Below are 18,260 nucleotides of genomic sequence, written 5' to 3' on the forward strand. Positions count from 1 at the left end.
CGTCAAGGTTGCCGGTGCCGGTAGCAAGGGCACGGGAGAGGTGAGTCTGAATTTAATTAAGGAAGACCCTGCCCATGTTCTTCCTAAAGTGACACTTTGCTCTCCTGATCAAGAAATTCATACACCTGTATGAATTGACTCTGGTTCTGACGCAAACTTACTCAGCTCCCTCCTCGTTAGACATATGCACCTTAGAACCTTTCAAATAAAACGGCACCGTAACAACTATACTGCAGACGGCAGTTTTATGGGCAAGATCCCTCACCGCACCCAAACACTCACATTGACATTTCCTGATTCTCACTCAGAACGCATTAGTTTTCATGTTTTTGACGCCATGAATCATGACCTTATTTTAGGGAACCCATGGTTGAAATTACATAACCTCCACATTGACTGGTCCTCTGGGCAGGTTATGTCATGGGGCAGCAATTGCACCCAGAACTATTTCAAGCTGCCATGTGATGTTAAGGGCTATGTTTCTAATGACAATCCACAGACCCCATCTGGGGATCCTGATTTATCTCAAGTGTTACCATGATATTAATGACGTTTTTTCCAAGTCCAAGGCCAAATCCCTTCCACCCCACAGACCTTATGACTGTGCTGTTGACTTGCTGCCTGGAACCACACCTCCACGAGGGAGGTTATTCTCTCTTTCAGGGCCGGAACACAGGGTTTTGAAGGATTATGTGGATGAATCCCTGGCAGCCGGGATTATTCGCCCATCTTCATCCCCTGCGGGAGCCGGATTTTTCTTTGTGGACAAAAAGGACAAGACTCTGCGACCCTGTATCGATTACCGGGGTCTGAACGACATAACGGTGAAAACCAGGTATCCTCTTCATCTCATCTCCACCCCCTTTGAGTTCCTGGAGGGAGCCAAGATTTTCACCAAACTAGACTTAAGAAATGCATATCATTTAGTTAGGATAAGGGAGGGGGATGAATGGAAAACAGCATTCAACACACCAACGGGACATTATGAGTATTTGGTGATGCCTTTTGGACTAACTAACGCTTCAACTGTGTTCCAGAACTTTGTCAATGATGTCCTGCGTGACATGTTGAATGTGTATGTTTTTGTCTATTTGGACGACATTTTGATATTCTCCCCGGATGAGGAGACTCACATTATTCATGTCCGCTCTGTATTGCAGCGGTTACTGCAGAATTAACTATATGTCAAGGCTGAGAAATGTGAGTTCCACAAGGCGTCCATTTCTTTTTTGGGGTTCGTGCTGGCTCCAGGTGAAATCAAGATGGACCCTTGCAAAGTTGATGACGTGACTAATTGGCCCACTCCCACGTCACGCAAAGACGTACAAAGGTTCTTCGGGTTCGCTAATTTTTTGCTCCTGAGAGTATCTTCACCACCTGTGCCTCGTTCACTAAATTTCAGTTCTATAGCCTCGCCTTTGCATGATCTTACCTCGCCACACAGACCTTTTGTATGGAACCCGCTTTGTCAGGCAGCTTTTCAGAAACTTAAATCAAACTTTACCTCCGCTCTCATTCTTACTTTGCCAGATCTCAAACAGCAGTTTTTGGTAGAAGTTGATACGTCTGATGCCGGTATAGGAGCCGTGCTCTCTCAGAACTCTCTCAAGGATGGTAAGTTACATCCTTGTGCTTATCTCTCCAAAAAACTGACCCCAGCCGAGAGAAATTATGACATTGGTGACCGTGAACTGCTGACAGTCAAGGTGGCTTTGGTGGAGTGGAGGCACTGGCTAGAGGGGGCACATACTCTGTTTTTAGTATGGTCAGATCACAAGAACCTGGAATATTTTAAGTCTGCTAATAGATTAAATGTGAGGCAGGCTAGATAGGCTCTGTTTTTCACTTGATTCAATTTCACGTTATCCTACCGACCTGGTTCTAAAAATCGTAAGCCAGATTCTTTATTGCGCATTTTCTGCACAGAGAATTCTTTGTCCAACCCTAAAACCATTTTGCCCAAGTAATGTTTCGTTTCTGCTTTTCTTTGGGACATTGAGACTGCGGTAAAGAAGGCTTTGGAGAACACTCTTAGCTCAGAAAATTGCTCTGAAAACAGGCTTTATGTGGTTCCGACCTTAAGGGGAAGAGTCATCCACTGGGCTCACACTAACCGGACTGTATGTCACCTAGGCATTGCCAAGACTCAATTTGTGGTCGAACAACGCTTTTGGTGGCCCATTGTTAGAAGGGATGTTACCAGTTATGTCAATGCTTGCCAGGTATGTGCTGCTAACAAGTCCTCTCGTAAACGTCCTTCTGGGGAGTTGCGACCCCTGCCAATACCACAATGTCCTTGGTCAGACATCTCCGTAGACTTTGTGACGGGATTACTGGCCTCGAAAGGAAATACCACAATTCTCACAGTTGTTGACAGGTTCTCTAAAATGGCACACTTCATTGCCCTCTCGAAACTCCCCTCAGCTAAAGACACTGCAGAGTTAATGATACACCAGGTATTCAAGTTCCATGATTTCCCCAAGAATGTGGTGTCTGATCGGGGTACCCAATTCATTTCGCAATTTTGGAATGAGTTTTGCAATCTCATAGGTGCTACCATCAGTCTGTCATCTGGGTCTCACCCTGAAACCAACGGCCAAACCGAGAGGCTGAACCAGGACCTGGAGACTGGGCTCCGATGTCTCGCTTCACTGGAGCCACGATTCTGGTCTCAGAAACTGGTTTGGGTCGAATTCTCTCACAATTCCCTCCCTTCTGGATCCACTGGTCTATCGCCTTTTCACGTTGTGCATGGTTACCAATATTTCCTGTCATAGCCCCAGAGTCCACAGTTCCAGCGGCATTGACATTGGTGAGACGCTGCAGGAGGACCTGGGAGCGAGCCCGCCAGATGCTGCTGCGCCAGGAACAGTCCTACAAAACCGCTGCTGACTGTCGGAGGACAGTCAAATTTGTGCTGGTACCCGAATACCCGAACTACAAAGTGGGTCAGCGGGTTTGGCTCTCTACCAAACATATTCCCCTCCGGGTGGAGTCCAAGAAGCTCGCTCCCAGGTTCGTTGGGAGCTGCAGCTCAGGTTAGAAGAAGAATCATCATCTTTTATTGTCATGAACATGCATGCATGCACACGAAATTTGTTCTCTGCATTTAACCCATCACAGTGAACACATACACATGTTAGTGGAACACACTGGAGCAGGGGGCAGCTGAAGCGCCCGGGGAGCATTTCGGGGTACCAGTGTCTTGCTCAAGGACACCACAGCCGTGAGTCCGGGGGATGTTGGCAGATGGTCCAGTCGGGGTCTTGAACCTAGGTCCCCCACCAACTTTGTTCTGGCCAGAACAAAGAGGTCAGAGCATATTACTCTACACTCGCTCCCACTCAGCTTTAAAATTGATTTTAAAGTTCTGCTACAGGTCTATAAATCACTAAATGGTTCATCCATCCATTCTCAACACCGCATATCCTGTTCAGGGTTGCGGGGCGCTGGAGCCTATCACAGCTGACTTTGGACGAAAGGCAGACTACACCCTGAACTGGTTGCCAGTCAGTCGCAGGGCACATATAGACACAGACAACCATTTTCATTCACATTCACACCGTCACTGAGTGGGAACTGAACCCACCATAGTCAGCCGAGTGTACCACTACACCATCAGTGATCACTAAATAGTTTAGGTCCTGAATACATGAAATAAATGCTAATGGCAGGCGGAGGAAGTAGATGAGAATGGTTTATGAAGTAAAAGTTCAGGGGGTAGGATATCCGAGGAGTGATGGTGGTCCGTTGGAACAGGGAAGGTGCAGGAAGTGGTAGCATGGGCAGGTGGAAAAGTTTGACGGCCTAGCTAGAGCGGGCAGCGAAGCGGGAGACACGGAAGGCCCACTGGGGACGGAGGAGGGCACAAGAGGTTTAGTACAATTGCGAGTAGCCAAGTGTCACGGACATGCGCTCCGCAAATCGAGGCACCACAGAGACTCGCAACCACTTGAGAACCCTACTCCTCCACGCTGCCCTGCTGTGAGACGGCGACTAGGACTGGGCCTGGTGTACGACAAGTGGACCTTAACCTAATTAGCAGCTTCCCGTCAAATCTGGATTCCTGTCTTCAAAAGACGCCTTCCCGGACCAAATGGTTGGGGAAGACTATGTGGTTAATATTCACCCATGCGCGTGAGGCTCCACCCACTGGCTTTGAGAGGAACTGCAAGCGCCAGAACTTGTGGACGTGCCTTTGATGTTTGTTGACGGAAGATAACATGTCTGTTTTTATATGTTGCAAACTCTGTAGAAATATTCCAAATGTATGCCTTGGTGTCTGTGTCGCCATTCTCACTTTGACAGGTCCTCTGCAAGATTTTTTAAAGCTGTTCATGATTTGAAATCAAACAGTACGAAATATTGTATTGAACAATAAGCAACCGATCTGTCACAACCAAAGTTTAAACAATGATTCTCTGCGTGAGAGGACAAAGTTGGGAGTGTTTTCGATTAATATTATTTTAAAACCTATTTAGGCAAATTTGTAGACTTCTCCAAGTCAGCACCCCCTCTTCCTACACCCCGCCCTTGGGGTATTTAACTCTAAACTCACACCTTTCTGAGTAGAGTTGAGTTGAGGCTTATTTTTCCTTCTTCTCGTACCTCCGGCCACCCTTCCCCCTTCTTTTGTTCCCTTTTTGTCCTCGGCGCCTCCGGGCGCCACCACGTGCGCGAACACCCGCCCGCAACCAAGCCGGCGGTGTTTTTGATCGAAGAAGTCGACCATGCGGCTCCGATCGCTTTCCCTAGCCACGATCAGTCGGCGGGGCCTCAACGAGCAACTACCGGCATCCCGGTCGGGTCCCACATGCCTCTGAGGGCCAGAGCTCGGCCCGCCACCAGGTCAACCGGCAGGGAAGTTATGAGCGCGTCCCAAACGGGACAAGAACTTTCCTTTCCTATTTGTTTTTATTTTTGTGCATCTGTTTTTTCTTCAACCGAACCTTCTTCTTTTCCGCCTGATGTCCGGAGGCAGACCACACCCAAAGACCAGCTGATCTGCGTTCGTGAGTCGACACTGCAATCCTTACTATGATGTACAACATCAGTGCGTAATAGTTGTGGGGAAATTACTAGCTTCATACGAAATACCAACTTTGCCTTCTCTCGCTCTGACTCAACACATTAAACGCTCACATGCTCATTTATTTTAGCCCAGCGACCACACACAATGTGCTCTTTTCCATTTTCATACGCCTTATTTTCTTTCTTTTGTTTACCCTTAGTGTTATTTTCTTGCTACAGTTTGTAGTTGTAGTTGTTTGTTTCATTAAATGTACCATAAAATTCCACTCGTGGTCGTATTTTGTGTGTGTTCTGAATTTATGTAAACCTCTGTAACCTAGGACTCAAAATGTCGTAGAGTGTAGCACTATCCAGATTATGAGACTGATTAAAAAGGTTTGTCGTCATTTTGCCTTAACTTAAACTTGGAAAAATTTTACGTGGTGGCCTTTTCGAGACATTAGTTTGATTTTAACAATTAAATCAAAATTACGATAAACCGGAAGTACCGCAAATGTCGCTCCCGGCTTATTACTTTATCCTCAATTAATTACAATTCTTATTTGACCTATATACGCTACAGAAGTAATCAATTTGAACGCATGAGACGGAATCATGAGAGTCGGCCTGTGTACCACAAACGAGCGCAAATACTGTGGCGCTGGATTCTTGGAAGTGGCAGGCTCGTATGCAGTTGGTGATGAGTGCTGATTGATAACAGGTGCGCAAACAAGGAGGTGGTGAGTGCAGAGGACAGAGAGAGAGCGAGAGAGAGAGAAGAGAAGGCGAGGCGAGGCGAGGCACAAAGCGCCACCCAAGTTCAAAAAAAGGAACTTCAGGGCACATACCATGACAGTTTAGCTATTATTGTCACGGATGGTGATCGTATCATGTTTGACTGGACCCAAAAGCAGACGGAGGCAGAGGAAGTAGATGAGAATGGTTTATTTGATAATCACTCAGGGTAAGTCTCTCCAAGGCGTGGTGGTGGACCGTCGTGACAAGGAACGTGCAGGAAACGGTGGCGTGAGAAGGTGGAAAGCTTGGCGGCGTGGATGGAGCGGACAGCGAGGCGGGAGACACGGAAGGAGCACTGGGGATGAAGAAGAACAAGTAGGTAAATACGATCACGGGGAGTGGAGTAGGTCACGTGCAAGAGTGTGAGTGATGGCCTGTGTACCACAGGTGAACGTTAATACTCTGACGCTGACCTCCTGGATCTGGCAGGCTTAAATGCAAGCAGTGTCGAGTGATGATTGCATGGGAGAGAGAAAGGGAGGCAAAGGCGAGGCACAAAGCGCCACCCAAGTTCCATAAAAGGAACTGCAGGGACAGACCATGCCAATTATGCTGGGCACAAATGGAATAACTTGCCAACAGAAGTGACGTCAGCCCAAAGTGTGAATGTTTTTAAGTCCAGTTTAAAAACTGATGGGTTTTTTTCCTCATTTTTAGACCATTTCCCCTTTTAAATTATATTTCTTGCAATGTATGCTGTTTTAATTGTAGTTTTATATTTCTTTCTTTGTTTTTAAATGCTTTTAATCATGTAAAGCACATTGAGTTACCTTGAGTATGAAATGCGCTATATAAATAAACTTACTTTGCTTTGCTTCAAGGTGGGATCATATTACAATTTTCTGAAGGACTGAAATAAATGCCCCTCAAATATCAAAACACTATGGGTGGAATTGAGGACCGAGAGGGTAAATTTACATTTTTTTTTAAAAATATTGATGAATGAAGAAGGGTTGCAACATGTAAAGCTGTTTTCCAAATATATTATAGTGTGCGAATAGGTGAATGAGAGGCACCAACTTTGTGCACTTTGTAGAAAAGGCGCTTTATGAAGTTCCGTTCATTGATTTGCATTACTTTACTGCGCAGATGTAGCACATTCAATATGGCGGACGTGGTTACGTATTTCAGTTACGCACACACCCACTCGAGGCGGGGTCTATTAATTTTAGATTTCTATGCTTTTACTTTGTTGGGTGGGTGTGAATTGAGGTAAATAAGGGTAGATGAAGCGATACCTGGGATAATAAAATCGAAGCAGAAGCCGCAATTTAGCTTTAGGACAATAATTTGTACCGCCCTTCGAAGTCAGCGAAACGGTGAGCATCTAATGTTAGGAGGTGTATAAGGGAGGATTGTGACTGGCCTTTTTGGAGAAGGAAAACAACATGGCTGCGGTGGAGCTAGAGTGGATCCCAGAGTCACTATATAACACCGCGATATCGGTCGTGGTGGACAATTACATTCGTTCAAAGAAGGACATACGGTCGCTCCCAGAAAACATACAGTTCGATGTTTACTACAAGGTAAGAATCTCCAGTCAGGGGTACAAGATAGTTTGTTTTTTATATTTAACTGACGAGTTACGTTAACCGGCTAAATGTACGGTTACGCCTCTCAGCTGTCTGGAGTTATGGCTCACCAATTGTTCTCTCATGAGTGTATAGATATTCGTCATCTTAACAATTGTATGCTGAACATATGGACGATGATGGCAGTAAACTGTCTATATGCACAGATGCCTGTGAATATTGTCATTCATCCAGGTCATTGAATTCTCAGGTCGTTGAATCGATCGCTAGTCCAGTTGCAATCGATTCCAAACCTGAGAATTAGTACTGATGTGAGGAGTCATTCATTGTTTTTCCTTTTTCTTGTTTTTTTACACTTCAAATGCGCTGAATCGTCACTTTCCATCCGTATTTTCAAATGTGAAGCTGAAGCTGTTTGGCCAGGCAGTGGTGTAGAGCTCTGTGTCAAATCCTTTTTTTCAACCTCAACGTGTTAAATTAGACTCAATGATATTAGGAACAGCTCTCAATATCATACACTACACTAAAACTACCACCACTATTGTACACACTTTGTTTTGATTAATAGCTCTCACAGTGTCAATCTAAAGTGAACATGAAAAAGAATTATCATTAGTGAAATGTATACTTTTTGAGACCGCGCTTGTGTTGCATATCAATATATTGTGCAAGTGGTCATGATGTTGTGGATGATAGGCTCATATGTGCAGCAGGCACATCCAAACTGTTTTCACTGAGAGAGCCACATTTAGAGATTTCAAACTCTGCGTTAATTTGTTTATTAAATAAGATACACCCACCCTATCACTGGAGGGAAATATATGCTAACCTAACCTATAAAAAGCTATATATATGTATTAGACTTTACACCGATTTTATCGGGCTGATCGGTATCAGCCGATATTTAGCATTTTATGCTGATCGGCTTTAATGTCATAATTCGCCAATCCGATCAATGACGTCATTGATCGGCTCCGCAAAAATATTAACTCCGCATCGCCGCGTGCACAGTATATTTGAATCCAAAAGCTAGTTTATTTTTAGCCTTGTCGCGTGTCTTTTGACGTAGTACTGTAAATATCTGTTGGCCAATGAATGTTATTTATATAAAAAAAAAAAAAAAAAAACCTCGGCGGTGTGGGACAGACAACACATCGGAGACAGGCAACACATAATGCCCTGATCAGACTACAAGACAAATTTGCTCTTTCACGATTGCACTGTCAGACTACTGCAATAAAATCTTGTATTCCGATACCACCATATCCCGTTTTTTACGATCATTGGGCTTTATTGAGGCCTGTCCCGCCTCTCTGTACTGCCGCATCAGTCCGCTCGGCGACAGTGAGCACGGACATGAGCACCTGCCCACGTTGGTGACCCAGGCGGCGGTTCCGGCGGCCGCCCCCGCAAGCTTCTTGGCCATCTGTAAGCACAAAGGCACGGGGTGAGTGTCAGCAGCGCGCGCCGTGGCGGCAATGGAAACGATGCGCACCCTCGGACGACTACGTACCTTCTTGGTGGAGTCCATCTTCAGCACGCTCCCGAAGACCGACGTGATGCGGGCCTTGTTCTCAGGAAGGTGTGGAATCACCGCCCTCACGAAGGCGGCCAGAAACCAGACTGTGCGGGGCACAGGGCGCATGCACCCTAGAACGCCGGTGGGAACACCCAGCTGCTCCAGCATGGAGAGGTACTCCAAACTGTGCCTCAGCCACTCCAAGGTGTGCCCCTCCTGGATTTTCTGTCGCAGGCTGGTGACTGAGTTGCCCAACGAGCGGTCCTTCAGCATGTGCACCACCTTCAAGTCGCAGGCCAACCTAGCGGGAAGCAAAGTGATGCGGCGATGTGCGAGGCTGAGCCGACGACCACCGCTCGCTCGGTTCCTTTCTTACTTGTACGTGAGGACGGCCGGGAACTTCAGCTGTTGGTACATGCTCATCTGCTGGATGATGGCTTCTTCCCAGATCGAGTACTTCCGGCGGCAGCCGTTGCACTCCAGGTACTCTGTGCCCATGAAGTACCAATCTTGGAGGTCCAGCACCCGCCGCACGGTCTGGTACGGCCCGCCTCCTGTCAGCCGGTGCCGGCAGTAGGGGAAGGCCAGCTTCAACCCCCACATCTTGTACGGCGCCCAGAGGAAGAAGCGGTGGTGGAAGAAGACCTAGTTGGAGGTGGGGGGCTGAGTGTAATAAAGTGGCGTCTTGGGGTGTCCCGCCATAGCTGGAGCTCCGACGTCAGGACCATTTTCCCACGGGAGCCTTTGATGTAGAGCGCTTTGGCCAGCCATTCGGGCTCTGTCTCCGGCAAAGTTTGGCGCCAGCCCTTCGGCAGCACCTGCGACAGACGGACGATGACGACCCTCTGGTAATAAGTGCGGGGCGCCCACACAGGCACCCGTGTGCCTGCCCGTATTGCAATGCCTACCTTTGTGTCGGGGGTCGACTCTGTGCCAGCTGTCTGCCCTCTGGCAAGTGCACCTACGCCAGAGGCGGACGCGGCGGAGGTTGAGGCGGCTGCTGACGGTTCCTCAGACACTGTCGAGTCGAGACATCGCTGTCAGTCTAATTTCATTCTCACTCAGACTACGCAGGAGAGACATTAAATTCACTCACGCTGAGACTCGACTTCTGCGGCGGCTTCAATTAGCTGCTGGTCAGACGGCTCACCCTCTCCTGTAAAGAAACGCCTGTAAATGTCAACAATCATTTTTAATAATGATGATGGTCTCTATGATGACCACGTTTACCTGCGTTGTACTTGGCCTGTCTGTCTCGGCCCAGGATGTACTGTTGGAAGGAGTGCAACCGCGAGCCCTGGAACACCTTGGTCTTCTTCATCCATGCCACGTATCTAGGATAGGATCATTTCATTTAACCTAACCTCCCTCATTTTGGTTAATGACATTTTTCACAGGCAATAAGACAAGTTACGATCGATGCTCCTTGCCGGGGAAGTCGTACAGGAAGCGATAGGTCTCATAGCGGTACTCCCCGAACTCCAGCAGCTTGTCATCCATCTCCCTGACCACCGGCGCGCCCATGAGCATCATGCGGTTGCGGACGGCCAGGGACATGTCCGGGAACAGCTGCGCGTAGGATGCCAGGGCGTCTTTGTTCCGAGCCAGGGGCGACTGTGACGTGTCTCCGCCGTCCTGCTCCTTCTGGTGAGAGTCCAGGATGGAGCAGGCGTAGCCCACGTCATTGCTCAGCAGCCACTTCAAGGTCCGGCCCCGGTACTGACCAAAGTGGAGCTCACACTCGCTGAGCACCAGCTGCCAGCACCCGAGGTCTCCTCCACCCTGGACCACACGAGCCTTGGCGTCCGCCGTCACCTGATCCGCCATTTTGTAGGTCGTGACCATAACTTCAGACCTACGACCATGACCAATTTGTCATTATAATCAAATGTCGTCACACGTGATAGCAATGTACATTTATTGGGGGGGGCATCGTCATCATCGTCATCATCATCACGCTCATCCTACAGTGTACCTAGAGGCTCGGGCTATCTTGGAGGCTTCCTTGGAAGACTCCAGAGTCAGCTGTTTCGCGAAAGCCAGGTAGCGGAATTGAGGATGGAAATCCATCGTGCTGAAAATAAAATCATATTGTAATTTCTATCTACCATGAACAACTTTCTGACTGATTGGAAAGCCATGTGTGTCAACACAAAAAATTAATGTGACCCAATAACAACGACGTAATAGGCTGAATACTATTATATCATCATTCAGTTAGAATTTTTCACAGGCACCTGTTGAACTGTTGCTGTACTCATGACTCGGGAACGTGTGTGGACACAAACAAATTCATTCGCCGCAAAAAAGTCATTTTAACACAATAAAAACGATGTAATAGGCTGAATACTATTATATCATCATTCAGTTAGAATTTTCACAGACACCTGTTGAACTGTTGCACTAATGACTCGGAAGCAACTTGTGTGGACACAAACAAATTCATTCGACGACGCAAATAAGTCATTGGACGGACCCAATAAAAACTATGTAAAGTGAAGAAATTAATCAAAGGAAGCTTACCTTGAACGGCAATGGCGTCTGTATTACGAACGGCGGCGGAGGGTGGGAGGCACCCTCACTGAGGACAGCCAATCGTGAGTGTAGAGAGTTTATGGTGTATGCTGATTGCCCATCCTAATAAGTTAAGTGGACTCATCAGCGAACCCCGAGTATGGCTTCCCACGGATGTGTTCTACTGGGAGACAGCAGCCATTCACAGTGGAGCGGCCCGTGTCCTGGAACCACTAATATTGGAGCAGGGCGTGTTCTGCCAGGAACGCACGTGGGATTCCTAATAACGCCTCCGTACCCACGGGGAGGCTAACCTAAAGGCAGCGCATTCGTTGTGTGTGGATGGCAAGAAAATCAGAAGATCAAAGATGCCAGGATACGGTTGCGTAAAACAGTACAATTACGACAAGGCAATTGGGAGTCCCTTTCACATGAGAAATACTTTATTGTGCTTTTTTTCAAATGTTGTGCATTGATGGCATACACTGGCGTTGAAAAAACCCCAGTAACGCTTATGAAAATCGGTTGAAAAATGAGCAAGTCACGATGACATTTCAGTGTCCATGCATTGCCTTCTTTGGGAACGATAACCTCCCCAACATGACCGCCACGGAGGCAGGTCAGTTAACTGGTCTACTAAAGAGCGCTGACGTATCTAGTGTTCATATCTATGTACTATACATGAGTGATGCACAAAAATGAAAGTTCTTGAGGGAAACCGAAAAACAAAACTGAGGAACCCAATGCTGAAAGCCGAAGCGCCGATAGGAAGTATCAATCAATCAAACTTTATTTGTTAGCGCTTTTCATGCAAAAAAATTTAACACAAAGTGCATGAATTAAAATATAAAAACAAATTAAACCCACCAATTATTAATCATAAAACTATGCCAATTATTATTGTAATTGAATTTATGGCTTTGACTGGAGAGCTACCAACCTCTACCTACAGAGGAATTTAAGGTGGAGGTGGGAGTGCATCAGGGAACAGTCCTGAGGCCCATCCTGTTTGCAGTGGTGATGGACAGGCTGACAGATGAGGTTAGGAATGGAATCCCCATGGACCATGATGTTTGCGGATAACATTGCAGTGAAAGCAAGGAGCAGGTGGGGGAACAGTTAGAAAGGTCAAGGCATGCACTGGAAAGGAGAGGAATGAGGAATGTCACCATGCCCCACCTCACAGAGCTTCTTCACCCTTACGAGCCGACTTGCTCTCTGAGGTCAGCTAGCCAACTCCTCCTGACTGTCCCCAAAGTCAGGCTGAAGCTCAGAGGGGAGCGAGCCTTTTCTGTTGCCGCTCCAAAACTACACTGAACAAAAATATAAACGCTTTTGTTTTTGCTCCCATTTCTTTGTGAGCTGGACTCAAAGATCTAAAATGTTTTCTCCACGCACAAAAGGCCATTCCCCTCAAGTATTGTTCACAAATCTGTCTAAATCTGTGTTAGGGAGCATTTCTCCTTTGTCGGAGATAATCCATCACACCTCATAGGTGTGGCATATCAAGATGCTGATTAGACGGCATGATTATTGCACAGGTGTGCCTTAGGCTGGCCACAATAAAAGGCCACTATGAAATGTGCAGTTTTGCTTTATTGTGGGGGGGGGGGGGTCAAAAACCAGTCAGTATCTGGTGTGACCACCATTTGCCTCACACAGTGCTACACATCTCCTTCGCATAGAGTTGATCAGGTTGTTGGTTGTGACCTGTGGAATGTTGGTCCACTCCTCTTCAACGGCTGTATAGATTCTTGCAACATGGGGTCGTGCATTATCATGCGGCACCATGAGGTGAAGGTTGTGGATGAATGGCATAACAATGGGCATCAGGATCTCGTCACGGTATCTCTGTGCATTCAAAATGCCATCAATAAAATGCACCTGTGTTCATTGCCCATAACATACATCATGCCCTGGCTCTTCTAGATAAGTTCTTCTTTTGATCCGTTGTCGTTATGAATTGTCAAAAGTGTTTTGTAGTTTGTGTCATTCTTTCCACTTTTGCTGAGATAAACAAACAAAAAAAAAATGGAATCACGCATGCCACGAGCATGAATTCTCACTCCTATCTTTCTGCTTTACTGTTCTGCTTGTTTTCACACACACTAAACACACAAGTCGCTCAAAACTCTTCTTGCGCACTACAAACAACTACCACACACCATATTATTCACTTGTCACTGTTTTCTATGTTATAAATATAAATATAGTATCGCTATCACCCTCTCTAAATAACATTTGTCAACACAATACCAAAACATCTCCCAAAAACTGTCAAAAAAACAACAACAAAGAATACACAGTACCCAATCTATTTAAAATTATGATGCACGCACCCATTACATGTCACACTTAAGCCCCTGGGCCCAATCCCGCCCCTCCATTGATTGGGTGGGGTTCTCCGGTGCAGGCACTGCAATTACAGGACACTTCTGTGAGTCTCCGTGCATGCGAAACAGTGTCAATTCACTTGCACACCCCTGGGACTCTTTCGCTGGGTGTGGGGCCACTCACTTATTGCGACAAATAACTCATGAATATGCGAATTGCTTGGGTATACCCTCACTCACACTCTCGTCCTACAGACTTTTATAATTTACATAGTCAATCCCACCACACTTCAGTTATACAGCCGGGTTAACGACCCTTGTCCTGCATGCTTTTCCTCCTGTCCTTGTCCTGTTCTATCTTGTCCTGTCCTTCCCTCACAGGGTGTAGCACGACAGCCCCGTATAACACTCATATCCGTTTCATTGTTGTAGATATGTAATGATTTACTTTTCTCATCCTGTTTACATTTAGTGTTTTGTGTTTTGTCTTCGTTTCTCTCTCCCCTCTAGAAACTTTGTTCTGTTCGACTGATCGACTCTGATTCTCAATAAACATCAATTACAATACTAAAAATCCAGAGCAGCAGCTTAAAAACTCCACCGTGACACAGTAAAACTGTTCCGGCATAAAAGGGAAACAGATCCTCCATTCTGTTTGACCTAACAGCCGAAGAGGACAAAAAAAAGAGAATAAAGAGTTGCTCGTGACAGACCGAACAGGACACATGCGGACTGAACAGAAATAGTCGAACCGAACCATTTCGCCGGTTTTCAAAAACCGTTCCACCTCTAATGCCGACTGTGACTATTTAAGAAAATCAGAGAAAAATATCACTTGCATAATAATTTGGAATGCACTGTAGCTACTAAAAATATTCAAATTGCTAAATGAGCAGATAGCCTTTTCACATTTTGTGTTCAAAACAGCATTCTCTTTTTGTGTGTCTCAGCTTTACCAGCAGGGCAGGCTCTGCCAACTGGGAGGGGAGTTTTGTGACCTGGAGGTGTTTGCTAAAGTTCTTCGGGCTTCAGACAAAAGGTAAGACTATGACAAAACAGAAAACAACAAACATCTCTGCTAAAATGCCAATAAATTAACTGTTTCCACCCATGTCTTATATGAAAAAAATAACTTTACAGTAGAGCTGTACGATATTGGAAAAAAACAACTTAAATTTTTTTAAACCTGCGATATATTGTGACATGAAATAATACAGGATCAGTGTTGGGAAATTCATTTTGTACTCAAACTAGTTCAAAGTTCAGTTCACCATTCCAAAAATTAACTAGTTCAGTTCATTTTTCATATTTGAAAATTTTCTTTTTTTTTTTTCATTTCAAGTTCATTGTTCTTTGTTAGGGTTAGGGTTAGGCCGCGAACGCCGCGGAGATCATCTCTCGTGATTGGTCCGTTTTAGTCGCATGCTGTGATGACGTACTCAGCGTGCTCCTTGGTTCTACATACCATCTATGCCGCTGCCTTCTTGATCGATTTTGAAGCATAATTAAACGCATCATCTGGTCATCTAGGTCCATTTGTTCTAGCAGACACTGTTCCATGGTCGCCATTGTTGTTGTTTTGTTCCTTGTTACTGAAAGGAAAGTTAAAAACGGGTATCGGAAATGGCCCAAAAAAATACAGAGGAAACGCCACTCTGTGGCGTCCTAGTCAATACCAGCCATAGCGACACCGACTTTGAGGTGAACTGCAGTACATCGCTGCACACATCACTTCAGAACGTGGGCATGTTAAAAGTATATTATCATTATTAATAGGTCGTAGGGCAAATGTGGTGCCAGGGCCATTACTTTTTTAGAGTTGTAGGGGGCCCTGCAGAGCCATTTTTTGTGCTCTCGTATAACAACTTTAAAATATCAAATTTTTCAACAGGCCCAACATGCGTGCAAAGTTTAGTTTGTTTTTGGGGAAGTTAAGGCCCTCATAAATGCGATAATTTTGACATAATAATAACAATAATAATAATAATAACTTGAGCTGCGAGCAGCTATAATCGGGCCCTCGCACCCCGGCCACGTTGGGGTTATGGCAGTTTGAGATCCTGGCAGGTTGGGGTATTGGCACGATGAAGGGCCGCAAATTGCCCCCGGGTGGTAGGTTGGACACCACGCTGTAGGACAAGTGCAAAAGTATGACCCATGCAAATGTTGCAAAAATGTCCGGCCGCACAAAATCGGAGGACTGGCTGCAAATGATCCCTGGACCATAGGTTGAACACCACTGCTGTCAGAAGCGCAAAGCCGTGTAACAAGTTATATTGAGAAAATGCGGGCCATACAATAATGGGGGAAGGCCCCTAAATGGCCCCCGGGCCATAGGTAGGACACCACTGCTGTTGGAAAAGCGCAAACAAAGGCTTCTCAAAGGTTACACTGAGATAATGCAGGTCACACAATAATGGGGGATTGCCCACAAGCCATCGGTTGACACCACAAGTGCAAAGCCTTTTCAAAACTTGCAAATTCTAGGTCACATTAATGGTGGAGAAAGTTTTAAAATGATTTATATTGGTCAAAATTCACAAAAACCTGGCATTTGAACAGGGGTGTGTATACTTTTTATATCCACTGCACCCTTGTTCCTGTTTTTGTAATGTGCCTGATGAGCCTTGTCTTGTGCTGCTGAACAGGTGGAGACACATATTTCTTGTAGCTGAATTTGCCTTAGTTTGTTATTTTACAAATATTTGATCTATTATGTTTTAGACTAGAAGTCACTGATGGTGTAGTGGTACACTCGCCTGACTTTGGTGCAGGCAGCGTGGGTTCAGTTCCCACACAGTGACAGTGCGAATGGTTGTCCGTGTCTATATGTGCCCTGCGACTGACTGGCGACCAGTTCAGGGTGTAGTCCGCCTTTCGCCCGAAGTCAGCTGGGATAGGCTCCAGCGTCCCGCGACCCTAACCGGGATAAGCGCTGTTGAAAATGGATGGATGGATGTTTTAGACTAAGTGATATTGTTCAGCAATATCTGATCTAGCACGTTATCTTTGCTGACATCACAACAAGCAATCACCAGGCAACTCAACATCGAAGGACATCCATAACCTCAACGCTTTAAAAGGTCGTAGGTCAGTGTCTGTTGAGTTTAGGGTATCGGTTGTAATTTTCTGTTTTGTAGAAGTCGGGTAATACACGTACCTGCCAAGTTTGGTAGGTGTAGGTGTGACGTACCACGAGTAGCTCTTTGATAAACTGCATTAGCAACTTTGCGAAAAAGGGCGAACCTTATGATTACGAAGTCACAGGTCACGTCCTGTTGGGTTTAGGGTATCTTAGGTGTCTCAGAAGTTTTTGTACATTTGGGTCAATACAGGTGTGAGCCGATTTTTGTAGCTCAAGGTGAACCGTAGAACAAATTAGACTGATGAAGTTTAGGCATTTTAGGTTTTGTGGCGAAATGTAGAATGAAAAGTTTGAAGGCCTGCCCCCATCATATAGTTCGTTGGATTAAAAGGCTTTTGATAACGTTTAATGTCACATGTCTTGAGATGATACACTCCAAGTTTGAAGCGAATCGGATGAAAGCTGTAGGAGGAGTTCGCAAAAGTATAAACCCTTCTAAAGGTCATGGGTCACTTCCTGTTGGAGTTACGATATCGGCCGGACTGACTTTTTTGTGCGTCTGGGTCCCCTCTATATGCGCAGCCGTAATTCATACGGATCACCGAGTTGTCCTTTGATGTACTTTCGGCATCGTTCTAGGTGGCGCTGTCGAGCCATTTTTGGGAAATGGCGCCCGAAAACGTGAAATGATCAAATATTTCACCAGGACCGATTTATTTATTATTTTTATTTTTTTATTAGTTTTCGTGCACGTTTAGTGCCTCAAAAATCCCTTTGTTTGTCATGACTAAAATAATAATCACGAAGAAGAATTTCTACAAATACAATGGGGACCTCGCAGGTCACTGCTTGGGCCCTAATAAGAATCCATCCATCCATCCATTTTCTGAGCAGAGCACAGCGAACAGCATGTCATCATGGCAACTGCGTTTGACAATATGAAAAGATTTGAATACATTTTCATCTTCAATATGTTTCGATGAGACACCCAACGTTTGATGTCAATGGGATAAACTCCCTAGTAGGAGTTTGTAAACATATGACGGCTGTTAAAGGGGGGAGGAGTGGGGGGGTGGGATAAAAGTGACAATTTGAAAGGGAAAAAAAACATGGTAGACTTACTGTTGGGTTTAGGGTATGGCAACAAGAGACTTGTTTTTAGGTCTTGGGCTGCTACTTATGCCTCCCAATTTTGGGAGACCTAGGTGAAACGTTCAGGTGGGGCTGCTTTGTTGCAAATTTGTAGGGGACACACCATTGTTTAGAAATGACACAATAAACTTAAAAAAAAAAAATTCATCAGGCTTGATGTGAATGCAAAGTTTCATGATGTTTAGACCCTCAAAACAGCAGTTTTCTTGGCAAACAGCGTGGCCAACAGCATGTTGCCATGGCAACAGCGTTGCACGGAATGAAAAGCTTTTCGTTTGAAGTCGATCAGATACAATCTCTAGGAGGAGTTCGTCAAT

General features: G+C 45.7%; 1 protein-coding gene and 1 long non-coding RNA gene across 8 annotated transcripts in view; both read left to right on the forward strand.

The window, feature by feature from the left end:
- Positions 1-727: 727 nt before the first annotated feature.
- LOC133482332 (uncharacterized) lies at positions 728-5,275 on the forward strand. Of its 2 annotated transcripts, XR_009789756.1 has the most exons (5): positions 728-835; positions 1,531-1,614; positions 2,551-3,038; positions 3,124-3,312; positions 3,438-5,275. It is a non-coding gene; the product is annotated as an uncharacterized LOC133482332 (long non-coding RNA). The 2 variants fall into 2 exon arrangements; XR_009789755.1 differs by having other exon boundaries at positions 3,124-5,275.
- Positions 5,276-5,771: 496 nt separating this feature from the next.
- Positions 5,772-18,260, forward strand: part of appbp2 (amyloid beta precursor protein (cytoplasmic tail) binding protein 2) — a 75,116-nt gene continuing 62,627 nt past the window's right edge. Inside the window, exons 1-2 of one of the 6 annotated variants that reach the window (XM_061781238.1) lie at positions 5,772-6,123; positions 14,657-14,745. In XM_061781238.1, the coding sequence (XP_061637222.1) occupies positions 5,944-6,123; positions 14,657-14,745 (269 nt within the window). In that variant the 5' untranslated portion in view covers positions 5,772-5,943. Of the gene's footprint in view, positions 6,128-6,960; positions 7,335-14,656; positions 14,746-18,260 lie in introns of those variants that run through there. The other 5 variants (XM_061781233.1, XM_061781234.1, XM_061781237.1 and 2 more) reach the window with 5 other exon arrangements.

Source organism: Phyllopteryx taeniolatus, chromosome 8 (genome assembly GCF_024500385.1).
Source record: "Phyllopteryx taeniolatus isolate TA_2022b chromosome 8, UOR_Ptae_1.2, whole genome shotgun sequence".
Taxonomy (NCBI): Eukaryota; Metazoa; Chordata; class Actinopteri; order Syngnathiformes; family Syngnathidae; genus Phyllopteryx; species Phyllopteryx taeniolatus.